The following is a 17,745-nucleotide window of genomic DNA, read 5'->3' on the forward strand; positions in this document are numbered from 1 at the left end:
CGGCTAAGAATAAGAATAAGAAGAAGAATAATAATAAGAAGAAGAAGAACAAGCTATTGTGGTTGAAATCCATTTCTTGTAAGATCTTGTAAGATACATTCACTTGGTGACTTCGGAGATAATAATAAAATAATTAACATTCGATAGTTCAAGGAACTGATGGTGGGCGTGTCGTATTGATGTCTCAATTTTGGGTTTCATTGCTCAGAGTAATGACACTATCAGTGTTTCTATCTCCCCTTGTACATGCCACTTGGTACTTTAAAGAACATAAGATATGCGATCCGGGCCAACTGAACCATCTTCCATTTAGTGGCTTTAAGATATGTCGTCAATACAAAATTAGCGGTCTATTCCCCCCATTTAGCATGCATTTCTTGTCCATTACCCATTGCGATCACGGCAAGGTGGACTATCAAAAAGTCATACGTACAAGTAGCAGTACTGACATAGATTGGAAAACTCCATTCTGCATGCTCAAGCCGAAATTAGGAGCCATGCTACCATTGAAAGAGGATGATACTGTCCAAAGATTAATACAGAACCAAATGAACCCTAACCAAACGGTACATACTACCGCTTACGAAGACACTTACGTCGGCCGGTTCACAAGGTTGGTAAGAAACAAGTTTGATAAAGCATTGCGGGCGTTGACGGCAGACAAAATAATCCAATACACTGGTAAAACTTCCTACGACCACCTTCAAGATATCAAACAATCTGATCCACAGTCTTCTATCGAATGGGAAGCTAGGAACTTGGTGTGCTACAAGTTGGCACGACGGAAGAAGTATGCAAAGAGAGATATCACCTTCTACATGCCCCATACCTTTGTAGGGGGGCTCTATGAATGCCCTGTTCTGGCAGAACAAAGGAAAAAATTATTCCAGCAGTTTGGAAATGAAGAGTTTCTTAGGAAGTTTGACTTTGAGTGCGATAGTTCTGTTGCAAGACCCATTCTGCCCCTTATTGCTCTGGATAGCACTCAGCAATGGTTTGAAACGAATTTTCACGATATCTTCAATCCCTCCTTGGTTCAAACCATCCCCTATCTATCCACAGCTTCAACTTTGAATTTTCGGTTTGCTACAAGCAGCACCTCAGATATGAATATGGACACTTGGGCAACTAAGTTGGATGCAAATGAGAACTACGCTTATACAGAGCTGGATTTGCACGTTATATCTAGAGCAGTGGCACTTTCAGCAGACTACTTGAATAAGATAATATCCCCTATTGATATAAATAAACTCTTTCAAGGAAATAAACTTGAAATGTCCAGATCGCAGAAATTAGAAAATTCGGCACTCGAAGAAGCTGATTTTGAATCTATGATGGCACATCTCTCTCCCGATCAAAGACTCCAACTAATAATTTCCAGTAAAGCCAAAAAAGTCGCTATGTACCATCTCAACAAGCTTCAGCAATTCTGGGAGAATTTAGATTGACAAAACATTCACCTAATCTTCTACAGCAAATATTTAATATTTCCGTTTAATAAGTCCAGTATGTAAAAAAGGATGAAACAACGATCATCGAAACGAAAGAATGGTGGTTTTACAAATTAATAACAAAAAATACAACACAATGCTGGGTTTGAAGGAAATTTTATGCAAATGAAAATAACAAGCACTAGGTTACTCAAAGGATTCGGTTTGTATCCATTGGCTGGTTACTGTTGTTCAATGAGACGTTCGAAATATTCGATTCGTGTCTATTATGCTTTGAAGAAGACCTCGCGGCGAAAGCATGATTACGGGGTTGTGTGAAAGTATTGAAGTCATCTGCTTCTTCGTTATCAGCCATTAATGTATCACTCATTCGTGATATATTTTTAGTTTCAGCTGTGGCTTTTGGTGCCACATAGTCAGAGTCTGTGCCCATTTTTCCTCTTGAGAAACGTCTTGTGATCTTGTCTCTTAAGGCACTCAAATCGAACGTCAGATTACGGCGCTCGCCCAATGATTCAAGTGAACTCTTTTCCAACTCGATGTCATCGTTACCTGCGAACTTCACATCCTGGCGAAGGTCTGGAGTAAGCATGTCTTGGTTATGTGAGTTTATACCAATACTTTGATTGATGCTTCCACTTTCTACTGGAATATTGTTCAAATGGTACATCTGTGATTCCCAATCGTTCGCATGATCCTGTGCAGCAATACCCAAAGCTGAAAGTTCATCGCGGGAAGCTCTAACTGCAGTAGTTGATTCGTCTTCATCGGTGTTAATTTGCTTCTCATCAACAATCATCTTGCGGTGCTTGACAGAAGACTTTCTTTGGAAAGAGAATCTATCATCCTTAGCAGGGGCGAATCTAGCATCTGGATTCTTAGATATAATGGACATTGCAACGTAGACAAGGATGAAGATTAAGAGAACCAAAGAGAAACCAGCATTTAATACGAAGAAGACCCAACCCATGATTGAAGAAACTGGTGCCGGTTGTCCAAACAAATCAGAGAAGAAAAGGAAGAGGAATGAATTGAGTGTAGTCACCACTGAGATCAAGTAGGAAAGAATATTAGTAGGTTTGTTCAAGTATGGTTTACTGTAGATCAAGTAAATGGTGTAGGCCAAGTCAACAATAAAGAAAACAAGAACAGACGTCTTTCCAGAAGCCTGGCACAAACCAATAAAAAGCGCCTTAATGAAGTTGTAGCCAATGAGCACAATACCAAACCAGTATTTTTCAGCGTTGAACATGGTGTAACAGTAACCGTACTTGTTCAAGATTTTAGCATCACCATAAAGCAAGGCAGCAGGGTTATCATATTCACGGACAGATAATCGACCGTATTGGATCACCTTCCAGTAGGAGTATGCAATTACGCTGATAGGTAAAATAAGGAATAAAACAGCCAACACAATAACTGCCGCCGAGTCTCTTTGGGTAAACTCCCAAAGTGATAAAATGACCAATTGCGTAAAACCAATATAGATATATCTCAAGATACTTCCCTTCAAAATAGTTGGGAATTGTAAACGGAACGAAGTGAAAGCACGAGCATTAATTTTACGCATTCTAATCAAAAGCTCAAGGACCAGCTTCACTACGACCAAGATTGCTACAAGCAAGTAGCCGACAAGTATGAAAAAGGTAAAACCGGTAACAACAATGGAGGTAGGTTCAATCTTAGAATTGTACCCAATTCTCTTGATTCCTCTCAAAACGAACAAGTTGGTGTTAGACTTCAATCCGAAATTGAGTGCTCTCTTGTGCAATCCGTCCAAGTAGTCGAGTGCTCTTTGCACCAAAATTTGTTTGGTGGTACCAGTGAAGAACAACGTAGGAGTCCCGCCTGTAGATTGGACGTACCATCTGAAGATATTTTGCATGAACTGAACTCTAATCAATCCCATGGACCAAGCCAAGTTTTCAGACCATGCCGAAGCAATAGGTGGAACTCTGACAACGTGCTGCATCGATACGACGACCACACTTTGGAAGTATAAGAAAAGAGCAACAGAGTTAGCCGAAATATGGGAAGCGGCGTTGGAGTTACCAAAAGTAGACAAAATTGCTGCAATAAGAAGACCTAAACCTGCGATGATGGCAGTTGCCCACTTGGCACCGGTCTGACTGACTGTTTTTCCATTGGTAAAAGAAGCTTGTAAACAGGAGACTTGTTCTCCCGAGCTTCTGTTCATAACCACAACTTTAACGACGGCATCGATGTCAGGTACGGTAAATGCAATACCAGGAATTTGGTTGGCATATTCTTCACTGATATACTCTATACTCTCTACTTGTAAGGAGCCGGGGTAAACGGGACAGAATTGCTTCCATCCAAGAGAACACATATCAATGTTCTTCTCGATGATGAGGAAACCGTAAGCGTATACCTGAACATGGGCAAGAACAAATCCGGAAACCTCTGTGGTTAAGTCAAGGGAATAACGAAGCGAACGGTCGTCTGGGTTGAATGTGACATTGAAATAGGTAGGTGAAATTTGAGAATTGTCCATACAAGTGACAAGGGACGATGCCGAAAGCGACCGTTTGGCGAAACCAAATGATAGACAGGCGAATATCACTAGAAGTCGTTGTATCAACATGGTAGGCTATGATATAGGAGCAGAAAGCGGATTTTTGGAGGGATTTGTCAAGCGAAAGGACTCAGATGAGATGGACTGAAATGAAATTTGCAAGGGATGAACGGCAGCTAGTATCACAACCAGTTACAAGAACTATCTTTCAAGCGAACGAAGGGTATTAAGGGGATATATGTTCGACTTTTCTCGGTGCCCAGAACTATCCAAGGTAAAAATTTGAAATGGTAGTTTGACTTCTTGGGTGTTGGTCTCTATTAGGGGCAGTGCAGTTCTTAGTTATAGTAGCGAGGGACTGGATCAACACAGGGTGAATATCACGCTACAGGTACGAGCACTGGTGACGCTGCAGGGGCTCTTTCGGAGTGATATTAACGGAGCTGGTTGAGATACAGCGAGAGTACGATGATGGCCGATTTGTTGATATCGCCACTGAACAAACCTAAAGTCAAATGTTAACTAAGAAAAGAACAACCACTTCCAAGAGTAACCCAAGACTCCTGTAAAAAATCTGCTTATTGGAGGTATTTTTAGATTATGTAAGTGATCCGTACAGGACCGAGACAACAAAGCATTGAAAAAAATACATTACCGTACATCGAAAAATACAATAGCGGCCCAATAAAATAGGTGTTCTATCACGTGGCGCGTTGGGAAATGCGCGCCGCGACTGGTACTGCTGCAAAAAAATGATGAGCGGCGGCAGATTACGAGGGTAGATGCGATTTACGGGTATTTAGCATGGGAGATAGAGAGTAGTGCTGCAAATTTAGACAGAAGATCGAGTGTTGTGTGGGCTGAAGAAGAAAGCCATGATTTGGTGGTATTACGCTGAGTGGTAGATTCTTGGGGCCAGAAGCTGTGATTGGCTGGAACCAGTGGTCCCACAGAAGATATGGGAAAAATATGGATTTTCTCACGGACACCTCCTGTTTTGAGCTCCCACCTGCGTTAGGAGCAGCATATCAATTGTTAAGCTTTGTGGGAATCCCACCCACTTTCTTATACCTCAAGACACAGAGAACAGCCATATTACGTGGCCTGCTGTTGTGTAAACATCACAATACCGTGTCTGTAAACAGCAACAATTCGTGTTTGGTTGTGTGCAGGATATTTATTGAATACAGTTGTAGGATAACCATTAAGTATTGTGGGGCTATCATTGTAAGCAGACGGTACAGAATTATTGTGGGGCTAGAGAGGACTTTTGGATAATATATGGGAATGAAGAAGAGATGTCTTGCGACGCAATTTCTTATGTGCGAGGACGACAATTGGTGTCTTGTGGTTGGGGGGAGATAAAAAATGGTGATGAAAATTTCTATTATGCGGGAGGGATCCAGAATTTTCTTTCTCTGCATCGGGTCTCCAGAGCAACCTACCGTTTTTTTCAAATGTAGTAGAACATCGACAAGATATCCAGTTCAGGAATAGAGCGACATTTAGCTTGATAGACTACGATATGTATTGCTTTCGTCATTTTTAATTTCATTCCTTGTCTATAAGACATATCTATAGAATTCCCAAATTTCACATTTTATTCCCCTTCCACTATCACACTCTCATTGAATCTGTTATGTATAACTGTTTGTGTATTCACTTGTATGCACTTGCGCCCACTTGCAGTGTATAGAGTCTATCCCCATACACCCGCACACTGTGCCTCGAATCTCGAATGTCGCATCTGCCTGGCCATCTGTTTGTCTCTCTCTATTTCTGTCTATTTTTCTATTTCTCTATTTTTCTCTACTTCTTCTATCCTACCTGTTTGTGCTCTGTACACTCTACCATTACTCCTCCAACTACTGCTCCAACTACTCCCTCCCACCCCAAAGTCGCACCCACTTTACTCACCTCTCATTCCTGTCTCTTCCTCTTCCTCTTCCTCTTCCTGTTCCTATTCCTCTCGCTCTCGCTCTTCCTTTACATTGCCACTCACTCCCACTCACTCTCACTCACTCACACTCCCAAATTCCTCTGTCCTGCCACTTTCTACCGCCCCACAGATCTCCTTCCTCCATTCTCCTCGCACGACTTCCACGGACGACATCGTGACTTTGACTTCTCCATTCCATCGTATACGGCGCATTATTTCACAGGAACTGTCTTCCTTCGGAAAAAACAATGATCAGTAACCAAGTCGGTTAGACAGCGTTTGTTTTCGTATTTCAAACCGTCAGTGTCTGTGTTACCAAACACCAGACGATCTGTTGCCAGCTATTATTGGCTCGCCCTAAACACCGCTGTCGCTTCCCATTCGCTCCTGCTCTTCTATCCGTCTATGCCTGTTTTATAACCGTTAGCCCATTTTACAGTCTTGGTACCAGCAAACAGCAACAAGAGAGTTTCAACTCCACACCGTTTATTCCAGACTCAGATACCAAGGGAGTTCCCAGTTTGATCGCCATAATGACATACGTCAAGGATCTCTCAGATATACCGTTAAAGCCGCCGCAAGAGACGTTTGTCGATGACCCCGAGTCCCTAGATGAGATCTTCATCGACGACTTAATCTTCGATTTGCAACACGGCTTGAAGAACATCAACAAGCTCCACGTCTACCACGCCATCTTCATTCTCTCCAAATCCCTCCAGTATATCATTCGCCTACAATCAGACCCGGTGTTATTTGCTCAGTTTAAAAACCAGCAGTTAGCAAAGTACAAACTTGACTTGCTGCGAAATAACGAATACAGGGAGTTTACAAAGGTTTCGCTGGATTCAGTTCGTTCTAACACGCCTCCCTTGTCTCCTCCTTTGAAGTTTGCGAAATTGAGCCAGCCTCCATACCCTATAACTGCATTTAAAGAAACCACCCCAGATTCTTTATCGAACGAGGAAGCTACTCCTGACTCCTTGGAGACTCAGGAGCAAGAGCAACGAGAAAATGAGAAGAACGACGACAGTTCGATCAGAGATGCCGATGACAATGAAAGTGACGAGAACATAGAAGGTCCCTATATACCTATTGAGGAGTTGGTTGACGGAGCCACTTTTGAACCCGTAGCTAATCCAATCACTGATTTGGACCTCGTCAAGTTCAAACAAGAGGTCCTCTACAATCAAGATGCAAAGCGTATTGAACAGAACCAGCATCTCCTCAAAATCTTCAATCTTGTCAAGGTTCCTCCACTTAGCATTGACCAATTCCTTCTCAGGATTAAGACATATTCCTCCAGCATCTCTGTGCTGGCTTACATCCATTCTGCATCAATGATGTTCAAACTCTGCATCCTTCTTGACATCATCCCACTTTCAGCCATGAATGTCTACCGTTTTATTTTGGCGTCCATTCGATGCTCAACCAAGAAACTCGAGGACGTGTACCAGAAGCAGAAGTCGTTCGCAACAGTTGGTGGTGTTTCCCCCAAAGACTTGTATCGGTTGGAAGTTGGATTTCTTTACTTGTGCAACTTCAAGCTTGTCATCGGCGAAGTGAACCTCAACAATTACTTAACCGATGAATTTCTTGAGCTTCACAAGTTTGTGAAAGAAAACTTCGAAGAAGAGAACCTCGAAAAAGATATCCTGAAAGAGGAATCCTTCGAGAGCTAGATTCACATATATACTTTATATTTCTACGTATGTTAATGACTAATGAGAGTAAATTTTAACAGAAGTGTGTTAGAGGTGTCACTTCCTAACTTCGAGCAAGCTCAATCTCTGAATGTGCCAGAAGGATTATTGAAGAGACACACGGCAATATCCAAACTATAACTCCACTTCCACATTTCATGATCTGACGAAATGAATTTCGAGATCTGCATTCTGATTCTAACTCAACTCTGAAATGTAGTAATTACATCGTACGACATCGTATTTTTTCACCAAGTGTGCCTCATGTCAAATTTGACTCAAAATGTGTCAAATTTCAGATTTTCAAGCGAGCCAAATCATGTTCGTCTTCTCTCTGCCCCGAAATAGTAATAGTAACATTAAAATATTCTTCACCAACATCTCTGAATGCCAAAAAAAGAGCCATCACTGCTAATAATGACTCGAAATGCAAAAAGGTATGCGATTTCTGTGGATCGAACACAGGACCTTCAGATTAACTGTGACTGAATCTCTTCAGTCTGACGCTCTCCCAACTGAGCTAAAACCGCATGGTAGAAATGGAACCCACGGCGGGAGTCGAACCCGCAATCTTTTGATTAGAAGTCAAACGCGTTAACCATTACGCTACGCAGGCTACTTATATAGCTCTTATGTACCCTAATTTTTGAAAAGGAGTTCAAATCACGTGATCTGATGGTAGCGCTGATTTAATTTTGGGATATATTCTATGCTGTATATCACCCCTTACTTCGGCTGATACCTCAAAGAAAGCAAGTTAAAGTAGTCAGTATTGATGTGGGAGACTATGGAGAAGTTTGAAGACTTGTAATCGCTAATAGAAGAAAAAGATGGTATTTGAATATATTCTCAAAATAATCTCCAATTTTATATAAAAGTTGGCCAATTTCGTAAATTTCTGAGCCAAATTATGCATCATAAACTGTGAAACAAAGGTGCTGCTTCCACCCCTTGAGAGTAAAGGAACAATTGATCTCATCCAATTACTTAAATGATCACAAACAAAATTAATACAAGAAAGAATTTGGCCGTTTATAATGCATTTTATCGATATTAAAATTTTTTTGTTTGAAAATACAAAGTCGAACAATTGGAGGATCTCAATTGCGAAGTCGAACAATTGCAACGATATGAGTCACGTTTACCAATAAATGGGGAAGGGTCCTATCTAAGGGCAACCCTGCTTTGTATAGAATTAACTGGCAATCTACTCAATTTCCAGGAAGAGAAAAATCTATTATCCGCCACCAGATAATCTTATGTATGGAAGCATTTTCTAGAAAAAAGAGTTGCGTCATTCCCCTGTAAATGACATTCTTATTCTAAAATAAAAAACATGCACTTCAACTCCGATCACACCGAACCAAAACGAACACCTCCATTGGAATTACTCACTCTATCCAATATCTCCCCACTTATATCGATGAAATGACTCACTCAGCGGTTTCTACATCTATCTCTCTCGCTTTCTCTTTCTTTCTTGAACTCGAACATTCTCTAATTGTGCTGCTTTCTCACACTCATAGTCATTAAATATAAAAGATTAATGTTAATTAATGAATACGCACACTCTCTCTCTTCTCACTTACTCATTCCATTCATTCTTTCAGTGACTCACCCCATTCTCACTGCTCAAAACTCATTTCTCGTACTCACTACTCACTACTCATTACTCACAGTCTCTCAACTCTCTCACTATGCACTAACAAACCGTACCTCACTCGTTTTTTTTTGCACCCTACCCCATTCCTGCACTACACTTACATTCTCGCTTATAATAGTAATTCTCAGCAGCAACGTGAGCGCGCTTATCAGTCAGTCATCATTAGGACGCAAATAAGGTCCCTGATCCTAAACGTGTGTCATGTTTATTTCTGTTGTATACATTCACGAAACTCGGATGTCTGTTTACTTGAGTTGTGACTGTCTTACTCTATTTATACCCTCTGTGATCCCAATTGAGCTTTCCGATGATAAGAACGGTTTCCGCCAGAAACAGAATGTCAGTGTCTTCATCCCCACACTCACACGCTCATCATATGAGCAAGCGCTACAACTCAAAACAGGCGATGTTAATTCCTTCCCAGCTTAACACATTGCTCCAGACAGACAAGTTCGTTAAGTATCACTATCTGAGCTTGGGCTGCGATCTTGTCAAGCTCAAGTCATATCCCCGTTTTAAGCACCTCATAGTAGGCGGCGGCGGAGGCATAGTCAAGGAATTGGTGTTTGATCTCACCTCGTTCATTAGAAAGGAATTGACGGATAGCAAGAATGATTCCTCCCAGCAGTTAAAGGACTTCCTTACGTCCAATGGCTCCATTTTAAACAGCGAGGATGCAATGACATTTTCCGACCATCATTTGGCTCTAAGAAACTGGTTGTATATTATCTTTGGCTATTTGTCACAGGCTTATCGCGAAGATGAGGTTGAGAAGGTCCTCGATAAGATAATAGATATGTACTTGGCTGCAAGAAACAAGAGACTCTTTGTGCGAAGTGCTAGTATCCCCGATGCAAAAGATCTGGCGGTCTTGGAACTAATCAAGAACTACTATGAGACCGTATCAATTAACTACGATAAGCTTTACAACATTGATGAGAGTAGAAGGTACATTATGTTCCACGAAACTCAGGACATGAAGGTATACTTGCCACCATTACCAAAGGTTCACAACAGAGAGCTTTTGGTAAAGGCATTGATGCATAAGGAGTACTACAGAATGCTCTTAATTCCAAAGCACTCTTTTGCAAAGAAGTTGACTGAATTGGGCTACGACTTGGACCCAAGGGAATACAGCGTTTTGAAGTACGAGCTTTCTTTCTTGGATGGCCTTGGTGACCTTTTCTTAGCCCACGAGTCGTCTAAGCTAATTTATGACCTCTGCAAGGAGGGAACCAAGTATGTCAGCAACAACACCTACCATATGTTAAGAACGATCTTGGCCACAAACACCTTATTGTCTAAGTTGACTGTAACTTACAACTTGCACCATGGGTTGGATGATGCAGTTGTCGCCGACAGATTAGCCAACGATTACCTTTTATGCTTGCACACCGGAAGATTGCACCCGGATATGGATGCCGATGAAACCAGAGTTTATGAAGAGGAATTCCTTGGAGATTACTTTGAATCTTACATGGCTGCCTTAGTTCTTGAACAGCCAGAGGTTGCAGAGAGGTTCATCGCTGAAATATATAGCAGTATCTTACAGGTAATTACGAAGGTGCTTCCACCAGATGTAAGCTACAGGATATGGACTACGGGAATCTTAGGAAGAAACTTGCACCACAAGTAAATATGAGAAGTTATTAACGAAATTCAATTCACAAAATTCTATTAAAAAGTGACTTTTAAGTTGTTCACATCTATTCCAGTGTCACCATTCAATTCACTACCCTACAATTAGCAAAAGATTATTACTCCTTTGAAAAGCTTTTTTTTATTTGGTATTGTTACATTATTTTATACATTAATCTAGATAAATTTAAAATATACACCCCGTACTATTATACACACATTATTGGACACAGCCCTATCTCTTCAAGCTACTGAGCAAGTTTCTCTTCGCTTTAGACTTTTTAGCAACCATCTTCTTAGAATTGAGGAACTTCTCAGACTTCTCATTACTATCATCGCTATCGCTGCTACTATAATTGTCATCACTTCCTGAGTCCTCACTGCTTTCACTTTCAATTTCGGAATCGTCATCAAAAAGAGTTATCTTCTTAGCAACGTCTCCTGGAGTTCCTTCTCTTGGCTTTGGGGTGGTTTCTTTCACTTCTGGAACTCCACGGCTAGCAAGGTCATCCAAGGATGACAAGATAGGCTTCTTTATTGTACTTTTCTCAAGAGGTTGGAGAATCGTAGCAGCTGTGTTGGGCGACTTGTTCAAGATGGCTGTTGCACCTGGGCCAACTGGTGGTCGAGAAGCACCCAATGCTTGTCTGGGAGCAGCTTCCACAATGTGATTGAGTTTAGAGACTACTGAAGTCACTGGCGACTGTGATCTCCGCAAAAGAGAAGGAATAGATGCCACCAACCGAGGTCTCTTATGTGACTCAGCTTCTGAGTCTGAGGATCCCTCATCATCACTTGACCCACCGGAAGATGAGTCATCAACGGTTCTCTTCTTTGACTTAGATCCGTTGGCTTTGCTTTTCAAACTCTGAGACTTAGCCGCTGCTCTTTCCTTGATCCTGTCATGCTCAGTCAATCTCTTAGTGGCACTCTTTGCGGTTGCAGTGGTGGTAGTAGTAGTAGTAGCTGTAGATGATGCAGACTTCGCATATGGAGGCAGGAATCTGAATTCATTGTAACTCGGAGAGTATACGAATTCCCTTTCACTAGTCCTTACAGAAACAGGAGTTAAGTTTTTATGAGGTTCAGTAACTCCATTTGCGCTCGGTGGAGCACTCGTCATTACTATGGCCCCTTCATTGGAATCACCGTTTGCGACTCCAGAATCTACAACCTTTGATTCTACCGCGTGCAAACCGTTACCCTTGGGGATTGAAAATGTAGTGCTGGGTACATCACTGGGTCTCGTTTGAAGAGGTGAATCGGCGACTGCGATAATATCAGCTACAGTCACAGGGGTGGCCTTTGCCTCAGGACGAGATGAATCGGACTCACGAGTAATTGGAGTGGGTCCAAAGAATGAGCTTGTAGATATGGCTTTCTGTGGCGATTGATTCGTGATGGCTTGAATTTTGGGCGTTTGTACGGGACTAGTTCTATGGAGATCAGGAGAAGTTGTAGATGTTACATCAATTGTATCGATCACAACATTGGAATGTGGTTGCGCATCTTGTATAGGAATACTTGGTTTGTTGTATTTCCTGTCAGTAACGGGAGTACCTTGTTCTTGATCTACTGTGATGATTTCAGCTTCCTGTAATAGCTTTCTATCAGGTACTTGGTCAACAACTTTGTTTGTTAGGTTAAACGAAGTATCTTCGTCAAAGGGGTAGATATTGGAATTATTCTCATCTGCGTTTGGCCCTCCATCTGTAGTGTTGACTTCTGTTATGCTTATATCCTTTTGAGCCTTAGTACTCTTTGGCGCCTTTTCCACCTTAGTCTTAGTGCTTGAGCGCACTTTGGGTGAAGCAGCAGTTTTTCCAGGTTTCTTCAAATTTTTTGGTCCATTCTTTGGTGGACGTCCACGTCTTGCAGGGACCTTGACTGGCTTGTCTTGAGGACTTCGCAGATGAACCACAAGGTTAATCGATGGATTCAAAATGGTCGACTTAATCACATGGTCTTCATTGTGAGGAATAGGTGTCATCTTAGTTGGATACAGAGTACCATCTTTCGAATGCGACTTGACCTTCTCTTCGAAATTCTTCATCTTTAAGAACAATCTTCCTAACGTCAGCGACAGATCGACATAAACTTCATCATCAGAATCTGCATTTCTGGACGTTTTACCATTTGTTTTAGAAGCATCGTCCAGATTTGATTCTCTGATAATTGACAGTTCTGAACCTGTCAGAGAAATATGGAATGCCGGATTAGAAGTACCTTTGGAATTGACCAGACTTTTGGATGATTCAATCTCATTGGATTTTGAGGACAGTTCAAAGGCTTTGTTGGCTAATTTGGCTGTCTCTGGAGCCACTGAATGCTTTCTTGAGACAGGTTTGGTGACCTTATGACTTGAATCACCTTTTGAACCTATCTTTTTTGCTGTTCTAGACTTTCTGGAAGAGGGTGTATCATTCATGGTTATTTCTAAGGACTTGATAAGAGCAGTTTTAGAGGGATTTTTAGCAAGAGAGTCATCTCTTGGCGTAGCTGCAGATTGAGTATTTTCCTTCTCCTTTGCTAGTTTATTGGGTGTAGTTGTAGACATATTATTCTTAAAAATCTCTATGATCTCTGATCGCGAAATCTCTGCAGCCTTCGAATCATCATTGGTTTCGTTGGGCCTTATTTTCTTCGGTCTGCCCACTTTCCTTTTAGGGGGGTTTGAGGGGTCCACTACGACAGCAGGTGTAGCTGTTGCAACAGTTGAGGTGGTTGCAGGCTCAACCACAGGCTTTTTCTTCGGTTTACGCCCTCTCTTAGCCTTGACTGGTTCCGGAGGAGGCACAACTTTCACTTCGCGCCTCAATACTTCATCGTTATCACCATCCACCTCATCTTCTTCGTCAGTGTACGAGTGAGACAAGTCAATTGGTTCTCGAGAACGAGTATACATAAGCAGATCTCTATCTGCTTGTGAATGAGCTGGGATATTGAGCATTCCGGAGGTGATTCTGCGTCCTGGAATGGTTGAGCCACGAAAAGACTCATTTCTCTTTGTAGGTATCACACGGTTGTTGCGGGTATCTGGCGGAGGAAGCGAAATGTTACTATCATCGACCTCATTATTTGTTCCCGAGCGCCTTCTGGCCTTTGTCACCGTCAATTGTGGACTTTCTGGGTATGAAGGGTACTTGGAAGAGCTCTGAATTAAGCCATGATTGGCTCTATTGAAGAACTCGTTGGGTTGTCTATGGCTGCTAGGAGCGATCAATGAATTGTTGTAGTTGGGGAGCACTGGATACAATGGTGTGCTCTGGGGTAAGTCGAATGACTTGGCCATCATTGGAGTGGCCGTTACACTGTTCGTCTCCAAGAATTGATTACGAACAATGATTCTCAATACATCTCCGGCGTTGAAGATGTCTCTGATGAGGAACGCTGGGTCCAAATCGCAATTGTCATTGTCTTGCAATTTTTCGATCTCCAAGGGGTCTTCTTCCGGGTACAATTTGCGGTATCTGTTGGCGATATCGATGTCGATGTGTCCTAGTTGGATATCGGGGTCAGCAAGATGAAGAAACCGCTTGGTCAAGTGGGGATCAACCGCGGCAGAAGGGACGTTTGCGAAGTACGCAGGCACAAGGAGTACCTGCAACTTTATCTTTGCCATGGCCGGAGGGAGCTGATGCTGGGTGATGATGACTCAACGTTTTTGCCTACAGTATAATGGACTTCTACCACAACAACAATCCACTGTTCAACTATCCCTTTTGTTGTAAAACAGTTTTTAAAGACGCACCGAAAGAAAAAACAATAATCGAAAGGGGAAGTTGGGTCACGTGAAAAGGAAACGAGTGAGAAAAAGTGAGAGAGTGAGAGAGTGAGAGAGTGAGAGAGTGAGAGAGTGAGAGAGTGAGAGAGTGAGAAAGTGAGAGTGAGAAAATAGTAGAGAGTGAGACAGAAAAGAGTGAGAGTTAGAAAGAGAGGAAACATTATAGGAGGAGACGAGAATAGGAGAATAGAAGAATAGGTCATATGTAAAATAGGAGAATAGAAATATAGGAAGAGAATAGGAACAGAAGTGGAACAGAAAAGGAAGCGAATGTAATTCAATTCCGATTTTTTGAGGCTGGCATACTCTCTATCCACACAGCGCGTTATCATAGGACTGGTGTTATCTACAATATCCTCTACTCAGCCAAATCGTACTACATTTATAATTGTTATTCATATGTTGTCTAGACAGCATATGTTAGCATCAATGTAGGGGATCCTGTAATTACGTTGTAATTCTCACAAGCCTTACTACAGATTCTCTATAGGGGAAGAAAAGTCACGTGCAGGAAAACGATTGCAAAATGTTATTCTTTGTGGAGAATGGGTTAGGGAAGAGGGCAGTGGATATTTCCCTCTCTAGAATGCATTACATAACGGCGTGATTTAGATCTAAAAATGAGAGGAGGAGTAAGGAGGTGAGTGTGTCAAAATCCATATGGTCCTCTGCTATGCTTTTTTTGAAAAATCTATGAGTAATTATTGTTACTCTGTTAATTATAGTTTATGCTTTAAATTATATGAGACTTGATCCTCAGTAGTTTCAATTATTTCTTAATGGCAAGTTTAATGACTCTTGAACAAGAATTCAATATAGGTTGCTTCTGAAATGAATGTAGGATTAGGAAGGTTTTGATAGAAAACCAATACAGAATTCCAATTTATGCGGTTATCAGCTTTTGGCATCGTTCTATAAACCGGAAATATTATGATCTTTACCGAAATCGACGTCTTTACATACATTTTGCCATATCATATGTAATCTATAACCAGTCGATATACCAGATATCTCGTATTCGTTCATACCTCAGCAAGAGGCTGTTTTTGGAAGTACGGGTCAGATTCGAGATTCCGACGGGCTTCTTGTACAAGTAGCCTTTTGCCCAAAACATCTTCAGCAGTAGACTCGACCTCGTAGGATTCCTCAATAATCTCCTCTAGAGATGGCTGCTCCCAATGAGGAGACCAGCTGAGGATCTCACCGTCAATAGTTCCACAGAAATACTTACCAGTAAAGGGACCACCACTCACCATGGAACATGTTCGACCACTGTTCTTTGAACCCTTACGTGTGAGCCGTGACACCATCTTTCCGTCTATGGTACGAAATATGAAAACATCGCTATTATCAGAAGGAAACAAAAGATATTGCAATTCACTCTCATAATTGGAATTGAGCATGATCGGAATTGTCTGGGGATACTTGTTTCGTGTTAGCGGTCCAAAGTTAATTAACTTGTTGATGGGCGGTGCCAACGATGAGATCATATCCCATACACGAACTTTGTCGTCATTACCAGCAGTGTACAACACAGTTCCTTGCTCATTCCAAACCAAGCCATTAACTGGACCCAGATGCGCTTTTACCGAAGTCTTCGTAAGATTATCTGAGCTACTACCCAGATTATTGGTTCGGAGCATGTCAAGACGCGCCAAGCAACTCTTACTTCTGCGTATATCCCATATCTTCACCTCTCCATCAAAGCCACCCGAGGATAGTAAATTGGGGTTGAGAGGATGCCATTTAACGCAAAGGGTCTTTCCCATATGCCCCGTAAGAGTATGAGCACTTGACGTGGACCTCAAGTCTAACAATCTTATGAAGGGCTGGTCGCTCCCCACAGCAACTAAAGCAGTGGAGGTGAGGCCATTCGGTGACTCGCTCCCTGAAAGATCAATGGCGTATACACGGTTATTCAAATCAAAGGAATGCACCGGTGTCAATTCATTTGTATCCCAAATTTTGACTGTATGGTCAAACGAAGCAGAAACAAACATCCCCGTATCATATGGCCACCATTGAACAGCGGAAATTCCGAAGGTGTGGGCAGACTTTCGCGGTATTGTGGCTACATTAGAATATGTCGATATTGGATGGTCATAATCATAGACATCGTATTCTGAATGCTGCTTTGACGCTACCGCATCCTCTTGACCAACCGTTTCCTGGTTGCCCAAATCCCACAACTTAATCGAGGAGTCCGCACAGCCACTTAAGAGGTACTGGTAGTCGTCTGATTCCAACGAAAGACTATTCACAGCAGCACTATTGTGGCAGTTTAGCGGAAACACGTCTCGTTGTGCATTTTGTTGGAGGATGGAGTAGAATGATTCAGTGATGGTTGTGGCAAACTCCAACGGCGCTACTTTTCCGATGGCACGATCCAAGAGAAGAGATTGCATATCATATCAGTGTACTCGTGGAATGATTCTGACTTGGCAATTGATGTGGCAAAGGTAAGAATTTAAAATAGCAATGCAGAATGCAGCAAGGAAGATTGCAAAGAGGGAAGTAACGACAAAACTGAAGTTACAGGGTGACCTGAAATCAAGCAAAACTAGTAAAGCGATACTATTCAATGGCAATTGTATATCGTGGCAGATGTCAAACTTAACCCAATATCAATTCGGATATATCGTATCAAATACTGATAATCTGTACGTTTGAAGTATTACCTACGAAGTATTAATCATATAAAATACTTCAAATGCACATAATATGTCAATGCAAAGCCGAAAAGAAACAACTCCGAAAACAATGTGGCAGAGAAATGGTATGCAGAAATTAGATTATCGATAACTTTAATACAGATAACCTAAATCTGTATAATTAAGTCTCTAGAGAAGTTCAAAGAAGTAGAGGGTGCATCATGCTCAAAGTTAATTTAAGATATTTTTTTGCATTCACTTGCTTAAAGTCATACACGCTGTAGGGGGAGCTTTGGTGATGACACTTCAACTATGTAAGTAGTGTCTCAGTAGTGTCTCAGTAGTGTCTCAGTAGTGTCTCATCACTCTCATCACTCTTAGTA

General features: G+C 41.7%; 6 protein-coding genes and 2 non-coding genes across 8 annotated transcripts; 3 read left to right on the plus strand and 5 right to left on the minus strand. All coding sequences in view use genetic code 12, as the record gives it.

Moving 5' to 3' along the window:
* Positions 1-212: 212 nt before the first annotated feature.
* Positions 213-1,448, plus strand: RJT20DRAFT_146257 (uncharacterized protein; the record flags this gene model as incomplete). Its single annotated transcript, XM_064918851.1, has 1 exon — positions 213-1,448. The coding sequence occupies one exon, from the start codon at positions 213-215 to the stop codon at positions 1,446-1,448; it is 1,236 nt and encodes a 411-aa protein (XP_064773251.1).
* A 31-nt stretch (positions 1,449-1,479) lies between these two features.
* On the minus strand, positions 1,480-4,056 carry FLC1 (putative flavin adenine dinucleotide transporter; the record flags this gene model as incomplete). Its single annotated transcript, XM_064919049.1, has 2 exons — positions 1,480-2,045; positions 2,073-4,056. The coding sequence occupies 2 exons, from the start codon at positions 4,054-4,056 to the stop codon at positions 1,642-1,644; spliced, it is 2,388 nt and encodes a 795-aa protein (XP_064773252.1). The 3' UTR covers positions 1,480-1,641.
* A 2,266-nt stretch (positions 4,057-6,322) lies between these two features.
* On the plus strand, positions 6,323-7,829 carry RJT20DRAFT_55214 (uncharacterized protein). Its single transcript, XM_064920646.1, has one exon. The coding sequence runs from the start codon at positions 6,460-6,462 to the stop codon at positions 7,603-7,605; it is 1,146 nt and encodes a 381-aa protein (XP_064773253.1). The 5' UTR covers positions 6,323-6,459; the 3' UTR covers positions 7,606-7,829.
* Positions 7,830-8,066: 237 nt separating this feature from the next.
* Positions 8,067-8,156, minus strand: RJT20DRAFT_t117. Its single transcript has one exon. It is a non-coding gene; the product is annotated as a tRNA-Phe (tRNA).
* A 13-nt stretch (positions 8,157-8,169) lies between these two features.
* RJT20DRAFT_t116 lies at positions 8,170-8,242 on the minus strand. The gene has a single exon. It is a non-coding gene; the product is annotated as a tRNA-Arg (tRNA).
* Positions 8,243-9,511: 1,269 nt separating this feature from the next.
* RJT20DRAFT_129887 (uncharacterized protein) lies at positions 9,512-11,081 on the plus strand. Its single transcript, XM_064917612.1, has one exon. It carries the CDS (start codon positions 9,597-9,599, stop codon positions 10,923-10,925), a length of 1,329 nt encoding a protein of 442 aa, XP_064773254.1. The 5' UTR covers positions 9,512-9,596; the 3' UTR covers positions 10,926-11,081.
* On the minus strand, positions 11,082-14,624 carry RJT20DRAFT_129888 (uncharacterized protein). The gene has a single exon (XM_064917613.1). The coding sequence runs from the start codon at positions 14,547-14,549 to the stop codon at positions 11,163-11,165; it is 3,387 nt and encodes a 1,128-aa protein (XP_064773255.1). The 5' UTR covers positions 14,550-14,624; the 3' UTR covers positions 11,082-11,162.
* A 764-nt stretch (positions 14,625-15,388) lies between these two features.
* Positions 15,389-17,567, minus strand: RJT20DRAFT_55225 (uncharacterized protein). Its single transcript, XM_064920647.1, has one exon. The coding sequence runs from the start codon at positions 17,114-17,116 to the stop codon at positions 15,734-15,736; it is 1,383 nt and encodes a 460-aa protein (XP_064773256.1). The 5' UTR covers positions 17,117-17,567; the 3' UTR covers positions 15,389-15,733.
* Between the last annotated feature and the right edge of the window lie 178 nt (positions 17,568-17,745).

Source organism: Scheffersomyces xylosifermentans (assembly GCF_036884685.1).
Source record: "Scheffersomyces xylosifermentans strain CBS 12540 chromosome Unknown RJT20scaffold_6, whole genome shotgun sequence".
NCBI lineage: Eukaryota > Fungi > Ascomycota > Pichiomycetes > Serinales > Debaryomycetaceae > Scheffersomyces > Scheffersomyces xylosifermentans.